At 36.7% G+C, this 18,239-nt stretch overlaps 1 protein-coding gene across 6 annotated transcripts in view; it reads right to left on the bottom strand.

Annotated features, from left to right (window-relative positions):
- Positions 1–1,941: 1,941 nt before the first annotated feature.
- Positions 1,942–18,239, bottom strand: part of GK (glycerol kinase) — a 33,790-nt gene continuing 17,492 nt past the window's right edge. For 3 of the 6 annotated variants that reach the window (XM_056495458.1, XM_056495476.1, XM_056495502.1), the window contains 8 exons: positions 16,705–16,783; positions 14,769–14,865; positions 13,161–13,245; positions 9,829–9,949; positions 9,494–9,637; positions 8,812–8,892; positions 7,279–7,365; positions 1,942–4,369 (listed from right to left, as the gene is read on the bottom strand). In XM_056495458.1, coding sequence (XP_056351433.1) covers positions 4,362–4,369; positions 7,279–7,365; positions 8,812–8,892; positions 9,494–9,637; positions 9,829–9,949; positions 13,161–13,245; positions 14,769–14,865; positions 16,705–16,783 — 702 coding nt within the window. In that variant the 3' untranslated portion in view covers positions 1,942–4,361. The remainder of the gene's footprint in view (positions 4,370–7,278; positions 7,366–8,811; positions 8,893–9,493; positions 9,638–9,828; positions 9,950–13,160; positions 13,246–14,768; positions 14,866–16,704; positions 16,784–18,239) is intronic. The other 3 variants (XM_056495466.1, XM_056495485.1, XM_056495492.1) reach the window with 3 other exon arrangements.

Here is an 18,239-nt window from a genome sequence, read left to right as displayed (position 1 = left end):
CTGAGAAGGGTCTGGCTTTTAGTCCTTGTGTCAGGAATTTATATCTGAGCCCTCTCCAAGTTGATTATGCCCAGGTGTCTCAACTTCTCACCCATGACAAATGCTCTAATATTTCATCCCTCTTTGTGGCCTGTCACAGGTCTGCCTCTGTTGTCTGTATCCCTCTCATCCTGGCAATCCCAGAGCAAGATGCAGCACTCCAGGTACCACAGAATCATGGAATGCTTTGGGCTGGTAGGGATCTTAAAGATGATGTAGTTCCAACTGCTGTGCCTTGGGGAGGGACATTTTCCACTAGACCACATACTCAAAGCCCCATCCTACCTGGTATTGAACATTTCTGGGGGTGGGGCATCCACAGCTTCTGTGGACAACAGGTGTGTCTGAGCAGGGCTGAGTGAAGGATCACCTGACACTGCCTGACCCAGCCCCAGGTGCTGTTTGCTGCCTTTGTTCAACTGCTGGAAACAAGGGTTCAGCTTGTGTCCACCAGTCCCCTGGACCTGTCCTGCAGAGCTGCTGCCCGGTGGGCTGGTCCCTGGCCTGTCCCAGTGCAGGGGTTTGCCCCTCCTGGGGTGGGACTTGGCCCTTCCCCTTGCAGAGTTCCCTCAGGTCCCTCTCAGCCCATTTCTCCAGGCTGTAGAGATTCCTCAGGGCAGCACTGGGCCCTGACAAATCATTCCAGCAATGCTCCTGTGCCACTTCCCAGCTTTAAAGGGCTGTTACTCACTGGCCCATCTTTATCTCCATGATTGATGAGTACTACCTCCATAAATCCCAGTAACTCATATATAATATATATAGTAATTACAAAAACACATATGTGCATACAGCAATCATACTGGGCCCAGCTACAGCTCATAATGGGGCAGCATTCCAATAGCTGATACAGATCTAGGGCTATTTAGATGGAAAGATTAGAACTTGGATGGTGATTTGGATATTAAGAAGCTTGCTTATACGGCACAGAGTTCCAGGATCAGACATTATATTAGCTTTTACTGAAAAAAAAAAAAAAAAATATTTATAAGCTTCTGAAACTGATTGAATTAATAAAATACTAATCTCTTAATATTCCAGCTTGATGAGTTATGAAATTTGAGTATGCCCTTGTGCAGGGCAGCTATGGGCAAGGTTGCAATTCTGCTATGTGAAAGGAAGACACTGGAGTCTCATGAGCAGAGAGAGAAGCCTGATGTTGAGTGATAAGGTGTTACCTCAGGTTTGTGTGCAGATGTGAAATTTAAATGTATTTTTTAGAGGGTGTGTGTCAGTGTGTCTGTTTCTGGCACACACAACTGATTTCCATATAGGAGATTAAGGGTTAGTAAAGGCTGTGGATGAAGGCCATATCCTTGGATAATCATGGAGCACTGGATGTGCAGAAGGCAGCTGGAAGCCACAGTGACAGAATAAGAATCCATCAGGTGTCCTCCTTAAATATAACCATCAGGTACACCCCATGCTCCTTTCTTAAAATAACAGAAGCACCTTCTGCTCCCAGTTACCACCCACAGCAATGTTTGCTATTTCATGAACATTTCTCCCCACAGCACACAAAGGCTTTAGAATCTGTAGCAATTGCCAGATTATGGTACAAGACTAAAACCTCTTTGGTGTATTAGCCTCACCTACCTTTGCATCAAACCTGTACTATGACCATCTTCCTTCCTGTCCTTTTTCTTGTATTTTCCTGCATTTTCCTAAACATGGAGGGACTTGAGGAAACGTGATTTCTAATCCAGTGCTTGAGTCCTTGCATCACTGAAGCAGAATGCAGAACTGCATGTATTTCACCTGTACATCTGAGAAACTTAAAGCATGTCTCCGAGGTGATGCTTTACTTCTTTATATACATCACAGTATACTCGTGCCTCATGCAAAAATATTAGTGGCAATGTGTCTGAAAGATGATGTGCAAGAATAAACCAACACCTTAGATCAATTCATTTATGGTACTTTAATACCAGGTTAATGTATTTCTCAATTAAGAATTTATAAACTGGTAATTCATAAAAAAAAAAAAAAATAATCACAGCTTCACAAAAAGCTAACTTAAACAGTTTGTCCCCTCCCCGCCAACAAGCAGTTTACAATATATTTCAACTATGTTGGTAGAAAGTTAACAGTGATGTGAAACTCTTAAAAAACATTTGCAACAGCAATTGAAAATAAAATATTGATCCTTACTCAGTGAAAAATTAATAAGAATTGTGTTTCCCAGTAAAAGATAAGTCAGAAAAGCAGCAAAAATTCCCTCTCCTACTTGTTAGGTACAAGCTTTCCCCCTGCCACATTTATCATGGGCAAAGGCAACACTTCAGCATTATTCGTTCCCAGGTTCAGCACTTCAGTGGTTTTGGCAAGAGTCAAAGGTCATATTAAAAAGTCCAGAGTTTGAGGTGTGTTCTGCCCCTACTCCCTGTGCTCCACAGGCTGCTCCACTCCTCTTCTTCAAGGTACAGTGGGATCAGAAACAGCTCAGAGTAAAGGTAAGGAGTATGAAAACTTTTCTATGGGATCATATTCTTTTTTCACTCTTTATCTCTCCAATACAAACTGGAAACACCAGAAGTTTTGGCTGTCACACTTCACGTGTGAGTATTTACAGGAGAGACAGCATTTGAATGATGATGTTACATTTTCACTTATGTACAAAATCCCTTCTCTCTGCTGAAGTTATACATGCAACCACAGGACGAAAAATGTTCTTTCTCTGTCTTCTAAGTTAAAAGTCACATTTTCAAAAGTCATTGCACTTGACAATAAAAAGGCAATTAATATGCATTTGATATTAAATATATTGTACAGACCTGAACTTCTGTGCAATTCATTGCTTCAGACATATATAACATCCTTTTAAAAACTAAGCCTCTAATCAAAGAAAAACTTTGTTAAAGACAAAAATCTTTAAAAGCAAATGCACACAAAAAACCTCTCCCTTTAACTCCTAGTGCATTTAAACACAACTTTGAAATTCTCTGTGTTATTCCCACATTTAACCTTGCTGCCATTCCATACTGATCCAACCTCACTACACAAGAACACCTTTTCCTTGACCTAGCCAATAAGGCTGGCATTTGAGATGCTGTTGGTACACACAGGAAAGCTGAAGATAAGGTTATTGCTTCACTCCTTTCATGGGGAAAACAAAAGATTTCAAAGTGGATGGGATTCAGTCGTCACCATTGTCTGTAAATTCCAGTGGCCCATGTCAGGTGCCAGTAGTTACTCTACCAAGACAGAGTTTTGGATTGTCCCAGCATATATTGCAACAACTTGCAGTTAAAACTATGGACATGGAAATTGAAAGGGAGATTTTGGTCCCTGAGATATACTAAATGAAATCAAGAACTAAAGCACTGATACTTAGTTTGGAATGGACCCTCTAATGAAAACTAAGTTAGCTTCAACTTTCTAAAGTTTAACAAATGGTCACTTAAGCAGGATGACAGGATATATGCAGTGTTGGTCAAGAAAAGGGCACTGTACAGAGTAGTTTGAAGAGTTATCAGTTGCTGAGGACCAAGCAGCTGTCCTGTCAATAGCATGCTGCATCAAACTTGTCCTCCCAAGCTAGTACAAAACCACAAAATGAAACGTGGCCTTAATCAAAACACTATTTTCTCTCATCTCTTTAAAGGTACAACTACAGGACTTGGTGTCATATATACTTCTGACGGGCCAAGCGACTACATGTGCCAGAGCCAAACCAAACTTTTTAACCTTAAAACTGAATGCTTCAGCAATGCTCAGCAGACCATAGCAGCAAACTCCTCATTGCCAAACCAGTGGCAATGTGTGCTATGCTAATCCATCTTGGGCTAGTGTTTGAAAGGTTTGTACCATTGAAGGTGTTTCAAACCAGTGGCAACTACAATAAAACATCTTTGGCAACCATTGGCATATGAAAAGTAATTCACAACAGCTGGAAGAATTGTAAGGTGTTTACACAGTTCCGTAGTGCATCGTTAACTTTCTCAAGTGTGTGCATGAAGTACCAAACTCCTGAAAAGGACAGCTAAAACATCTGCCATCATTACCTCAGAGATTACAGGTTTTTTTCATACAACTTTCTCAGACAACGTTAGAGCTTTTGAAATTTTATAGGATGATGTGAGATAGTCCATGCAAAGGCTTCCAGTGCATTTGCAGCTGATTTGGGTAAAGGGACAGAGTAATGAAGGGCTGAAGACTGAATTTTCAGTGCACCACTGGGAAGTTATGCAGGTGACAGATGGATTCATGAATAGATTGAGCCACAAAGGTAGCAGAATCACGATGGTGCTGGAATCTCTTCAGACAACAAAACAAAGTGAAACATAAAAATCAGCTGCATCCAGTGAGTCCACTAAGTAGCCTCATTTACCTTAAATAAAAAACATGTGCATTAGGAACACAGAACTTATTCTAAAACATTAGTAACACTCTATAATACAGCTGAGCTATAAGAGGAATTCAGTAAAACCAACTTCTGTTTTCAACTATTGCAATTATAAATTAGATAAGTCTTGTGACACCAGATAAGCCAGCTCTTAAGTATGTGGGATGTGCACAGTAGGGGAGCAGAGACCACACTATTAAGATGGGTAAATTTTTAACAAGTAGAAGAATTGAAAGAAGGTAATTTAAGCTTATTTTGTTCTAAATAAGACCTCAACTTTCAGAAATTTTGGAAAATATTATTGCAACTATCTGGCAGAATATATAAATTAGTATGCAATTTGGCAGTACAAATCACAACACAAGAAGCTAAAAAAGGAAAAACAGAATCTTAAAAAAACCCCAGAGGGTATTTATTCAGGGAGAATATAGTTTTGCTATCAGCACTGATGTCTCATTCATACAGCTATGGAATATATTGAAATCTCTCTGATGTCCATTTCCAAAATGAGTGAAAAAAAATCTTACCATAAGAACTCCAAATGTTATTTACAGCTTGCTTCAATAGTGAAATAATACTATCCATTTCTCTCCAGGAGAGAGGAATAAAGATCATAAAATAAAGTACAAGTAATTGGCCTGATTTTGATGAAATTATGAAATAATATAATTAAATAGAGTATTGTTCAGTCATCAGGTGCCACATGAAAAGGCAGCTTAGCAGTTCTGTAAATAGGCTTTTGCTATGCTAGTGTTCTCTACTCTGGCACAGCAGATTTTTCCTTCGCATTTCAGTAGCTGCAAAATCACGGCTCTGCCGTAGAGAGACGTGTTCAACATCAGCACTGCTGCTATGTGAGACTTACTGCTGTTTCAGCATATGAAGGATGAATTCAATCCTCCCTAAATTCAGTCCTCAAACCTACTACTCTGATGACTGCAGTGTTTCACTAAAAGATAAAATGTACCAAATTAATTAAATGGAGTTTCTGTACTGAATTAGAAGGAAAGCCTGGTCAGCAAGTTATAGCTTTTAAAAACAAAAGGATATTTACCAGAGCAAGTGTCTAAGGGAGAGGCAGCCATGCTCCAGCTGACAATGCAAATTCTGCATCTCATGTTCTACACTAATGCACAATTGGGCAAAACTACAGCCTGTAGGTAACATCACTCTTGCTGTTCCTTTTGAGACCTCATAATTTTAAAACAAAGAGCAGGAAATTTCTTACAACTTCTCCTCTTCCCAAGCTTACCATGTAAATAGTAATGCAATATATTCATATATAAAATAATTATACTGATATATATAACAACTCTATACACATAGTAATAGTAACCATATTGATCGTTACTGTTATCTGAAAACAAGGTAAAAAATGGATTCTAAAGGCCACAGTGAGTTGAGATTAATATGTTCCCCAATTGCGGGTCAGAAAGGTACTGGCAAGCTTAAAGACAGGAGAAAAAGAAATATTTGCTTATGAGTTCCAGCAGTGCAAGTTTAATATGCAAGTTACTGATCAGTTGTTATTAAAAAGCAATCCCAGAATTTAAGTTGCTTATTTGCTCATTTATCATTGATTTTCCATATTATTTCAGGTATTCTCAATGTGGTGAAGCACCTGACCTGGAATTTATAGCCATGCTACTTTGTTCAGCTTGTTAAAAATTTACCCACTTATTCACAGCTGGTTTTATTTTATTCTCCATAATATAGATATTTCTCACTCACAGATACATTCCAGAGTTAGTAAATCACTATCAATCCATTTGTTCATTTTGATTTTTGCCAAGCACTTCTTTAGTTTGATTTTAGTCCTCCTACAAGCTGCAAGCATCTCTTCCATGCAATGAAAATTACATTTGAATAGTTAATTCAGGCTGAATGAGTAGAAACAAAATACAAACACATCACCGCAGGAGCATGCTAGAGTCCTCAATTGCCCATTTAATTAACACTCCCTGCCTATCCCTCCAAAACCAAAACAAAAAAAGAAAACTAAACAACCCCCAATCAGCTTACTAAGCTGCAACAATGCTTATACTGTAAAATACTTTCTCTGGAATGGAATTCTGTGACAAGGAATAAATGACATAATCAAATAAGCTTCCTCTTCTTACCATGAGAATATCTTTATGAAATGTCTTACTTCTGGAATAAGTTAACTAACAATTTCATCTGTATTAAGATTTTTATCTTAAAATAAATTGTATATTAACAGATTGAAGATGCATCTTCATTGCATATGCACACAGTCCCTTCCCAGTTTTGCAGCTAAGTCTTCTACGGTGTCTTCTTTTTAGACTAAATTAATTCACTTTTCCATCAAGAGCAAAGTACAAGAATATTTTATAGATTTAGTAGACAAAGACTTTTAAAAATACAATCGTTTCAAGGGCTCCAGAAAAATCAAAACAGGTGCATGAAGCCTTTCAGGGACAGAAGAAGAAGTTTTCACTTAACTTAAACAATATCCTCAAAATAATTAAAAACAGTGCAAGAAGAAATACAGAATAAAGGACAGACCCTTAGTTTATCTGCCATGCACACTGTAAAGCAGGCAATGCATATGTCTGCTAGACTGCTCCAACCTGTATCCCTTTTATAACCTGTGTGCAGTCTGCATAGACAGACTAAGGGAGAGGAAACTCCAAGGTTTCATGTGCATCCAATGACTACAAATTAAATGGCACATGAGGATGGGGTTGAGATGGCATTCCCTTGGTTCCCTTAGGTACATTATGCCTGATTCACACCCTTGAACGTTTTTGTGCATGAACAACAAAAAGCATCAGTCATTTTTGCTAGAAACAGACAGATGGAATACAAAAAACCCCAAAACTTAAAATAGTGCAGATAGTTTTTAAAGTGATCTAATTCAAATAATAACTAACCTGAGACGTACTTTGATGCGATTAACATTACCATGCTAGTCATAACAAAAAAAATCATAGGCAGACTATAGAAGACACTAATGTCACCTGATGGCATCCAGGGGACGGTGTTTCCAGTCAGGCAAATCAAAAGAGAAATATATATTTAAATTGCAGTATATGTGTTAAATATATACGAAAAGCAAAAAGTAATAAATGTAGTGACATTTGCAGAAGAACTAAAAAAATATTATGCATAAACCCCATAATAATTCAAATCAGGTTCTCTCTTTAAGAGTTCAAGTCCAAATTCCACTGTCAGCAATATCTAGGTTGAGCCCATTTCTAGTATTCTCCAATCTTAACCTACCCCTAAAATATCAAAGAACTAAGGAAAATAACATTTTCCCCCTAGGTGTTAAACCAGAAAATCACTAAAGTAAGTTTTGATAAACATATCTCTTCACATAAATTGAAGAAAAAAACCCCTAGATTTGTTTACTGCAATGCAGAATTTTTTATCCTAATAAGATAAGCATCAAGTTAGATGCAAGAGCACTAAATCTAAAGGTCTATACTGAAAGGAATCATATTGCTCGTGTTAGGTTATCTGTTTCCCTTCCCAACAGCCCTTACAGAATTGTTTGTAAACCACAGTGTTAAATAAAATATTTAAACCAACATATAGGATGGCAAAAGGAAAATTCTAGCTTTCAAGGAGAAAGTGACCACCATGCAACTTGAGGGCGCCAACTGTGGATTTTGGATTGTGGGTGGAGTTTAAATTTTGAGGATTCTTTACTTAATACTTTTCATTTTAATAGTTTTTCCAATAAAAGGGAAATTAAATGAAGATATAGCCTATAAATTATGTGTTATATTATTACTCAGGACTAAAAACTAATCTCATAATAGTACAAAAATAAAAATTCAAATTATAGATCACAGAAGACTGCAGGTTTAATTTAATTCAAACGTGACAAAATGAGAAAGCCCTCTACTTCAGAAGAAAGATCTTATTCAGTCCCTCAAATGTGTTCTCATATTTTCTGTATGTGAACAACAGGTCTGTGTAACTCTTGACTTTACAATAACTCCTTGCTCTTATCCCCTATGGGTCAAATAGATTTTGATGTGGATATCAATCTCTCCTTCCAACACAGAATGAAGGCTAGATACAGCAAGCAAAACCACAGGATGGAACTTTTCTTCTTTGCAGCATGAAGTTATGGTATAAGAATTTACAAAGTCCCTGTGCTCTTAGAATTTTGCTGTATCTCATCTTATAGGTGAGATTTTTTCCTTTGTAAATCAGTGCCATTCTGCAAAACATGCAGCTGTTCTACAAGATATTGCTTGTGCCCTCCTTTCAGGAGGAAGACCCAGCTATATATTTTCCTGCTTTGTCTCCATAGAGGATTTAAGTAATGACCTTTAAATCACTATAATACATAATCCAGATATGGTATGAACAGAAAAGGTCAACAAAAGCAAGATGAGCTACCTAGGCTAACTGGCTACTTACTACCAGACCTGCATTAATTTCTGGATTACCTTTTGAATGAGTTTCAGATTTCTCCCATCCCATAGACTTCATCACAGCTTTCTTCCATCTGGCATAGCGATATTCACTTTCTGAAATTAAGAAATCAGAAAACAGAAAAGCCTCTCAATACATAGAAATACAACCACAAGTATTTACGAACCAGATACAGCAATATGAGATTTTCAGTCTTTTGCACAGTATCACTTCTTTGCACAGAGAAAGAAGTATAAATTCCATTTTTGAACACAAAAAAACTCCACCTCAAACCCCATAGTTATGCACAATAAGAAGAAATAAAACAAATTTTCTTCATGTCCACCAATGAAAAGATTTACAAGTAGGACAAAATTATGCAATTGATATTTATGTAGAAACCCTTCAAATGCTGTCTTGAAGTCAGGATTTTAGAAGCAATCAAAATAATCAAAATGTTAAGATAAAATTATGTACCAAAAATTAAGAAATAATTGAAAATACAAAAAAAGCATTTATCTTGCACAGGGATTAATTATGTCAAGTACATACTTTCCATCTCTACAAGCACTTAAGAACTAATGAGAAAGATAGCTAGCTAAAGAGCAATAATTAATGTAGGCTTTTTAAAACCAAAAGAAGAGTACCCAAAATCAGTCCTGTCAACATCTGTGGAAAAAATAAGTTTGCAACTCAGATAACATGAAAAGGTTTTACCCTCTGGGTTGATCTGTGGTTCAAATCGTTCACATGTCACTGTTGTCAAATCTCCAGGATTCAGACTCCAAACTTCAACACCTTCTGCAGCTCCTGCTGCCATAGCAGCTCCTAAAGCTGTTGTTTCAGGCATTGATGGCTTTACTGAAGCAAAACACAGAGAAGACCACAATGATTTTTAATGGAAGTCACCTTGATGACTTCAGAACTAAAGATTGATATATCTACCAAGGTACAACAAGAAAGCAAGCTACCCAATTTGCTCTCAACAGCCATTACAAACAAATGCTGTTTTCAGCATTAAAAAGAAAGCAGCAGCTGTAAATTAATCTTACCTACTGGAATACAGAGAATGTCTGCTTGGAGTTGCATGAGGATTTTGTTATTGGTCATTCCTCCATCTACTTGTAACTGATTTAGTGGCATCCCACAGTCCTTGTTCATGGCATCTAGAATCTTAAGAGTAATACATGTTACAATTTAATTGCACAGAAATGCTCTGATACCCTCCTAGTGTAAAACACTGATACTACAGCATTTGCTGAAGAGGGTTAAGTAGATCATTCCTCTCCTCTATATACAAAAAGGCAAAACAGACTTAATGACAGCACAGTTTTGTTTAATACACAGCACATGCATTCTCTTCATTACAGAAATCTTAGTGTAGGACACCTTTCTCCTTAGGTCCTCTAGATGTAGCCTATTTGCTGCTTATGTGGCCTGAGAAGAATTTTAAGAAAAGCTGATGAGAACATTTATCAAAGCTAACAAAGGAAGCAACAATAATAAAGGTAGTCCTTCAGTTGATCATCCTTTGTCTAGATACTTTCTCTAATTTGATGGATTAAAGAATTGAAGAATTAAAACATTTGGCAATCTGGAAGACTCTTCAATAAGAACTAAGGAATGTTGAAATGTTTTGAGAGAACAGACTCTTCAAATATTTTCAATTAGTTGTTGAAAACTGAGAATTTTATATCAAACAAAACAGATAGAAGAAATAAACTGCTAGTGTAATTTTTTGTAAAATTATGTTTTCATTTTTTGGGAACATTCTTTAGCTGAAAAGTGTTGAAGTGTTTGCAAGGGATAATTAACTAAGATGGAGTATTTAATTCACTGATATCTCTCAATATACTTTAGAGGGTTTCTTAAAAACATAAGACTTGCCTCAAACCTTAGCTGATGACAACACCACGAGATTACCCCACAAGAACCATTAAATACAAAACAGTGGATTTTTTTAAGGTTTTCTAAAAGAAGTCAGTTAAATGTCTCATTTACATTTTGTAAGGCTAGTGCCTAATTTTTGTTGACAAGTTAGGCATTAACAAGTGCAGAATGACTTTCTGCAATTTTTCCATGTATGTAATTAAAAACAGGAGTGTTTTTCTCAGCTTTAAATGACGAAGAGACCAAAACTACAGTGCATTCTGCCCTGTTCTATAGCTCACAAAGTACCCAGTAATACAATATTTACCAGGAAAAGTCAACATGCTATTTAAATAAGAACAAAAAAACCTGTAGGTTTGCAAGGTAGTGAAAATTACGCGGAGATGAACTATCCAAGAGATTCTCACAGTTTCCAGGAGGCAAGCACGCAGGGTCCCTTACCAGGAAAAATCTTTAAAGGAACTAAAGGACCTGCCCAGGGTAAATACAGGTTAAAAATTACAAGGTAAGAAAAGTAAGGCCAGTTTTCATGGTGGCAGCATCTGCCTATGGGCCTGCACTTTTCAATGCACTAGAAATAAATTGAAAACCAGGATTCTTGCACAAAGTTTGCTGGCAGTACTATATTACATACATCACATACATATTTTTACACTTCTCTGATATATTATCTGCTTTTTTTGTCATTCAGAACCTTGGCACCATTGAGGGCTCTAGGTTTGTTTATCACTGTGTAAGAGCATGTTGGATCTGCATGCACTCAGCGGAGATTAAATTAATGAAAAGAATACTGGATGCCAGGAAGGGATGAAGGAACAAAACAAATCATAGTCATGATGCTGCTATCTCTATTGTACTGAGGTTGGATGAAGAGCAAGGATCCAAGCATGTAGATTTTTCCTAATGACAGCATTGGACTTAGAACTGAAAAATTGCTTGTTTTTTCCAAAATGCCTTTTGGAAGAAAAATTGTAGAAACGGTCTGCATAAGGAAGAAGCTTTTTGGATAACAAGGTACTCAGAGGGCATGAATGTCACAAACAGGCAAGAACTCCAATGAAGGTGACATTTGAGGGTTTTCCTGAAGAGTTTTATTTTCATTGTAATTGAAAGAACTTTGTTTTTTACAAGGAAGACTAATGATTGTATCTTTAGAAAACATTAATATATTTTACCTGTGTTGCTAGGACTTAATCTGTTAATTTAAGAGTGTCCAGTGCCTGATCAGGCACTCCTGTCATTGTGATAAAATCAGAGTGACTGAAGTATGGGGAAGTGTTAAATCTGTTCAAACAGTGAACTTCACCCTTACTCAGTCTGACAGCTTTATTCCCCTCTCTCCTTCTCCCAGCCACATGCCCTGCCTTGCATTCTGACATTTGCTGAATGCCTCTGTGAGGCAGCTGAGGTCACTAATCCAGCAGAAAAATAGCCCAGCAAAAAAAGGGATAATTTTCTGCTGGAAAGTTCACTGAGCTGTCACATGAGAGGGAATGGATGGGAGGATGGACAAGGAAAGAGGAGCAGATAACAAATCAGTTCAGTTGCCTGTAACTTTACCCTGACTTTTAGTACAAGAATTAGAAAATTAGAATGCCACTTCCAATTTCCTTCACAACTTTCTGAGGACTCAGAGACTGTCAGCACAGCTTGAAAAGCAGAAGCCTGGGTGAAATTTCTGTCAATCTTTTTCAATGAGTACTTTATTCTATGTCACTACAGAAACAGAACAATACTTCCCTCATCTTACAAGTCTTGAGCAGGATGCTAATTTAAAAATCACTATGTTTAAATAACAGCACTTTAATTCATGTAATCAAATTAAGGCTTGATTGTTATCCTGCAAGGTCTAGGGATTTAATTTCCTTCTGTATTTGCACAGAACCCAGGGACTGCAAACAGAGGGAGGAGTAGATAGTGATATGAAGATCCAATGTCCATACTTATATCAACTCCTTTAATTTGGCTGGGGGATTAATTTCCTTTGTGAGAATTCTGGTTGGCTGTTACTGAATGACAGCTGAGGCAGTGAAGGATGGAACAGGCAGGAAGTAAAACCAGACTTCCCTTGGTATGTTTGCTGCTGTCTTGCTTTAACTCCTTTTGGTTCTTGTGTACCAAAAGCAACACAAGCCATCTCTCATCATATCACAGCAGACCATAAAGTGTCGTTTCCTACACTAATGAAACTTTGTAGCTATGTTACTGGCCCTGCCATTCTAAACATTCTATGCTCTGCTCCTCAAAATAGTCCCAAAATAAGTTTACTTTATTTTACATGCTGATAAGAAAAATGTACCACTCAATTTTAGCTAAGTCCACAGGAGCAATTTTTCAACATTAGCAACAAGAAAAGACAAGAATAGCATCCAAGTGCAATATAAAGCATATGACTGTCTTCATTAAATCTTTTAAATCTCCTCTTTTCCTGAAGAGCTGCAGTTCCTGTAATCACACTAATTTACAATGAATTTAGGACCCAATTTGCCTTTACCTCTCGTGTTTGAAAGCAGACTGCTTCTAGTGCAGCAAAGGCAATGTGATTCTTATTTGTAAACTGAGTAAGGCCACAAATGATACTGTTGAAGAGAGAAAAAAAAAATAATTAGGACACTCCTCTTTATCAGACATAAATGTATACTTCACACCTAGGTTTTCATTCAAATTTCATTCAGTTCCATTGTATGAAGACTATTTTTAATGTTAAAAAGCTTGGTTTTTTTAAATCTAAACTCTCTCATTTCCCTGAGAAGGTGCTTTTGCCATAAATCATCCATACACACACACAAACACACCCACAAATTCTAGCCTGTCCTTAAGGAAAAAAAAAAAAAAAAGTAAGTATGATTGAGGTTGATTTTTCCTTAAAAATTATATAAATTATCACTAAAATATTAAAAAACTCTCTAATGATTTCAGTTCTTAAGGAAAGGCTGTAAGGGTCAGTGCTGTTCTCTACATATTTGAAATTATTTTCAGAACTAGTCTGATCATTAGTTGCTTCTGTATCTTCAAAGAGATTTTTGATTATGAGAATTATGCTACATCTAACCATCAGTAAGCTGAATTCTGCCAATGTACTCTGAACGGCAGAGCAAATAACAATTTTTTATTCTATTTCATCCACTGAGGAACACTGTGGTACTACACAGAAATACTGCTGGATACATGCAAGTTCAAAGATATTAAAGGATATTTTTCATTATTATTTCAAATATATCATTATCATATTTCAAAGATCTGTTTTTAGCCATTTAAAAGCTAAGCACTGTGATATGAAAGACTGTAAAAACATCTAACTCAGAGATTTTTCTTTTAACTTAAAGAAAAAGGTACATACAAGAAGCATCTGAATTCTAAAGATGCAAGTACTTGAAACCTTGGGAACAAGTTAGATTTTAAGACTACTTTTCCCACTCTAGGCAAGTTATTTTATAATTGCATTTGTTATGCTTCCATGACTGCCATGGCATGTTGTGATTCCAACAAGAGTAGGCAAGCTCACAACAGCAGAAAAGACAAATGAAAACCTATTGCTTGAGTTATTACCAGGTGATTGAGCCTGAACTATCGGAAAGGGACAGGAAGAAAGGAGCAGAAAAGAATTTTCAATAGACTGGAAAGAAAGCTGTATACAAGTGGAAGGAGGCAAAGTGGGAAGGAATTACATAGCTGAAACTGAACTCAAAAATACTAATCAGAACAAAATTCATCCTTTACTACTTTGTTGCATGACAGTTCACAGGAATGCAGACCTCTTCTTTTACTTTAGTGAGATAAAAACCCTTTCAAAACGAGAAATTGTTTTCCCTGCCCTGCCCTGCTGATTTTTTTTTTTTTTTTTTTTGAGGAGGGGGAAAAGGAGAGGAGAGGAGGATGAATAGCTGGGCTAGCTAATCCTTCCTCTCCTCCCAGGGGCAGCTGCTGTTTTGAATAGGTTAAATATAAAACAGAAACACAGTAGCCCATGAAAATTCCACAGAGAATGATGTATTCAGACACCTTAAGGCAACAAAAAGGACAATTTCACATACCTGGAAGGAATGGTATTTGTAAAATCATTAAATCCCCCTGCAAATGCAGCATTCAGTCAGATCCTTACCCCCTTGCACTGGGTTCCCAGTATGGTGCATACAGTCCTGAAAATGCTGGCACAAAGTAGCAGCCATAAGAAGTTCCCACCTCTGCAGCCAGTTCTTCTAATGCACACACAAAACACTTACTCAGCTTTTCACAACTGTACCAACACTTAAACACAGCACTTAAAAGTGTTATTATTTAAATAAGAAAAATATTTAGGATATCTTAGGTATCTACAAACATAATCCAGCCAAGTATACAAATAGAAAATACAACTAATGCTGGAACTCTGCTCCTTGTTAACTAGTTTTCCTTTTGCAACAATATGAACAGATGATGGAGCATAGGGAGTTGAGGCGAATTTAAAACACAAAATGAAAAATCAAAACCAAAACCCAAAACTGTGTACTCAGTATTCTGACCTAGATTTTGAAAGATTTTCAAATGTTGTCTATCATGTGGGTAAAGAATGCAACCTTCAAAGCAGTGTAAAAGGTCACACTTTACTTGCATTTAAGTCAAGGCAAGCAAGTGAAACTGGATCAAGACCAAAGGGAATTAAGAACAAAATTCCCATTAATTTCAAATGGATTTAGAACTCCAAATTGTCAGCTTATGTATTTAATCACAAGACCAGCTAGAAGGAAATTTGAAGTTTCTTGATATGAGAATAACTGTGGCTATATGAACTCCTCAATACCAAAATATTTGTAATTTAAAAAATTATATTAAGACGTTTAGAATGACAAAAGAGATAATGCTAATGAACAGCTCTTTCCTATAAGAAAGGAGCATTTTCATCCTGCTTTTGCAAATTTCGTTTGTTTGCCTTGATCAGAGAAACACAGCAGTCAGAAAGAAGTAGAGAAAAATCTTCAAAAAGTCTTTCTAAAATGATTCTTTCATATAGACTCTGCTTAAAAAAAGGAGTGAAGGGAGAAGGAAGGACAAGTTCAGTGAAACAGGAAGAGATGATGAATCCCTACGTGACTTTAATAACATTGACAAGGTTAAAGGTCCCGAAACTCAAACCTTCCAAAGGTCTTGATAAACTTGTGAAGAGGTACTGTAGTCTCAACAAATGGCTAATTTATATGATAGCAGTTTGTATTCTTCTGTATGATCTTCTAAGCTTTCTTTCAGAAAAACAAACTGATGATCTAAGTTTATGCTAAATCTTAGAAGTTCTACATAAAATTTTAATTCTAAATTTTCACACCTTTGAATAAGATCAATTTATTAAAAATATGTAATGAATTTATTTTCAATCCTAAATCTCATTAAATCAGTCACTTTCAAACTTTTGTCTTTGCATGATTCTGACATTTTTTATTTTCTAAATTTTGATATGTTCCTAGCTTTTATGTTACAAACCAGATTGTTTCAGTTCATCTGAATTAGAAAACATCAGCTACACAAATGCTTATTACTGCATTCTCAGCCCAATCAGATTACCCTCCTCCACATCTCCTTAAAGGTGCAACTTTGCAAACTGAGATCATGAACTCAATGGACATGAAAACTTCTACATAAATATTTGGACTTACAGGGTCTCAGCTTCTCATGTTTATGACAAGAATATCAAACATATGCTGGTTTTTGCAATACTGACTTAAATACTCTTGGCTCTGGAAAGTTCAACACTGTATAAAACCAGGAGATACTCTGTAGGTATATATCTTCCTGAATATCTGCTTACCAAGGAAACTACTATAAAGTACAGATTGCAACAGGGCAAAGCTGACAAAGCCTTTCCAAGACTGTGTTGATAGGCTCTATGAAATATATATATCAACAATAGTAAGCTCATGGATGCCAAGTTAATTTTTCATGTGTTTAAACACAGCAAAATATATGCACCTTCCAGCTCTTCTTTACTTAAATATTTTGAGCTTTCATTCACCAATAGAGACATCATGACACTGGAAAATTTAAAAAACTGAACAATCTATACTCACCAACTTCCTGTGAAGACTGAGCAATACCCAGATTGTCCCTCAGCCAACGAACAACAGCTCCAGCTATTGCAACAGATCCCTGAAGGAAACAGTCACTCCATTAGGAGACAACTGGTAGCTTTGTACTGCTTTTAAAAAGACTGGGGAGGAGAGGTTGCTGTGGCCTCCACCTGCAGGCTTATAGTCATGGCCTGAAGCACTCCCAAACATGTTTACAACGAAACCAGTTTCTTGGCATTTGGAGACTGCCATGTAAAAGGGCAGCCTGCTATACATACTCCAGTTAGAAAGGTGCACATTGTATGCTTTTTTCCATGAGGGGAAGTTACAATGACATTTCCTAAGTAGATACATATATCTTCCTAAGAAGATATAAATTTTCTAATTTATATCTTCTGAATATACAGTTATGAGGTTCAGTAGCCTCAGACTTCCTGACACATTTAATATTTTTATGTTTTGATTAAAAAAAATAAGACTAATTATGTCTAGTCTAAATACAAACATCCAGAAAGACAGAAAATTTAGACACTTGTGTATTTGCCATCAAAATTACTCTGTTGCCTCAGCAAATGGCCCTGAATAGCTTCATCATATCACAGGTGGATGGCATGGCTCCCATTTAACCCCAAGACCAAGTTCAGTAGACTAAGCTTCAAGTAAAACAGTAGCAGCACTATATTTTCTTTCAAAGCCACTGCTAGAAGGGGCAGGAGTGTTTTCTAAGCAGCTGGCTATTACAATTGCAAGATACCAGTTTGATTAAAAGAAAAGGCTGAATCCACATTTTCTGCCTCTTGCAGTGTCTCAACCAGCAGAATGTAGATGATTCTGACATGGATATAGGACAAAGCACACTTTACAGTTTCTGTTGAAGCCATGCTTTCAGACAATATCATTAAAGACTTGGAGGTGAAGAAGAAGCAAAGTGCAGGTGTTTCAGCAAGAAACAATTCCAATCACTTTCAAGCCAGTTTCAGTTCTTGCTTTAAGGACACCGGTTAAAAATGAAACAAACCTGTCACACATCCACACAAAATAAAAATCCCAGAGTTTGCTAGGTCATGGCAAATGCAAGATTCACTTTCCTCAGAGAAGGAAAAGGAAATAAATGCAGCCTCCCACATCCTAATAAAGTACCATAAGCCACAAACTATTGTCACAGTGAAGAAAATCCTGTGTCGCCTTTCTCACATGAAAACACAGTCTGTCTAAAAAAGCTGAATATCAGCATTCAGTATATGTGTTTTCAGAATAATTATTATATTACAATACTTAGCACATTAAGCAGCACAGATGGAAGAATAATAATTTTGTTGTTCTAAACAAAGCTTTGGTGCCAAATAGGTGCTCAGTTGATCTGTGCTTCAGAACAATGAATCCTGAAGTTTAAGCATAAATACAATTTTTTACAGAATTTGGATGCCATCAGATTTGTTTGGAGAACTGAGAAACTGAATTCTGTCAGTAGGCATCTGAATAAAAGAGGCAAAAAAGCTATATTGTTTGAGGATTTTTTCCTCCTAGAAATTTGA

This window comes from Oenanthe melanoleuca, chromosome 1, assembly GCF_029582105.1.
Source record: "Oenanthe melanoleuca isolate GR-GAL-2019-014 chromosome 1, OMel1.0, whole genome shotgun sequence".
NCBI lineage: Eukaryota > Metazoa > Chordata > Aves > Passeriformes > Muscicapidae > Oenanthe > Oenanthe melanoleuca.
The sequence above is the reverse complement of the archived record's forward strand: the minus strand, read 5'-3'. Positions and strand labels throughout refer to the sequence as shown.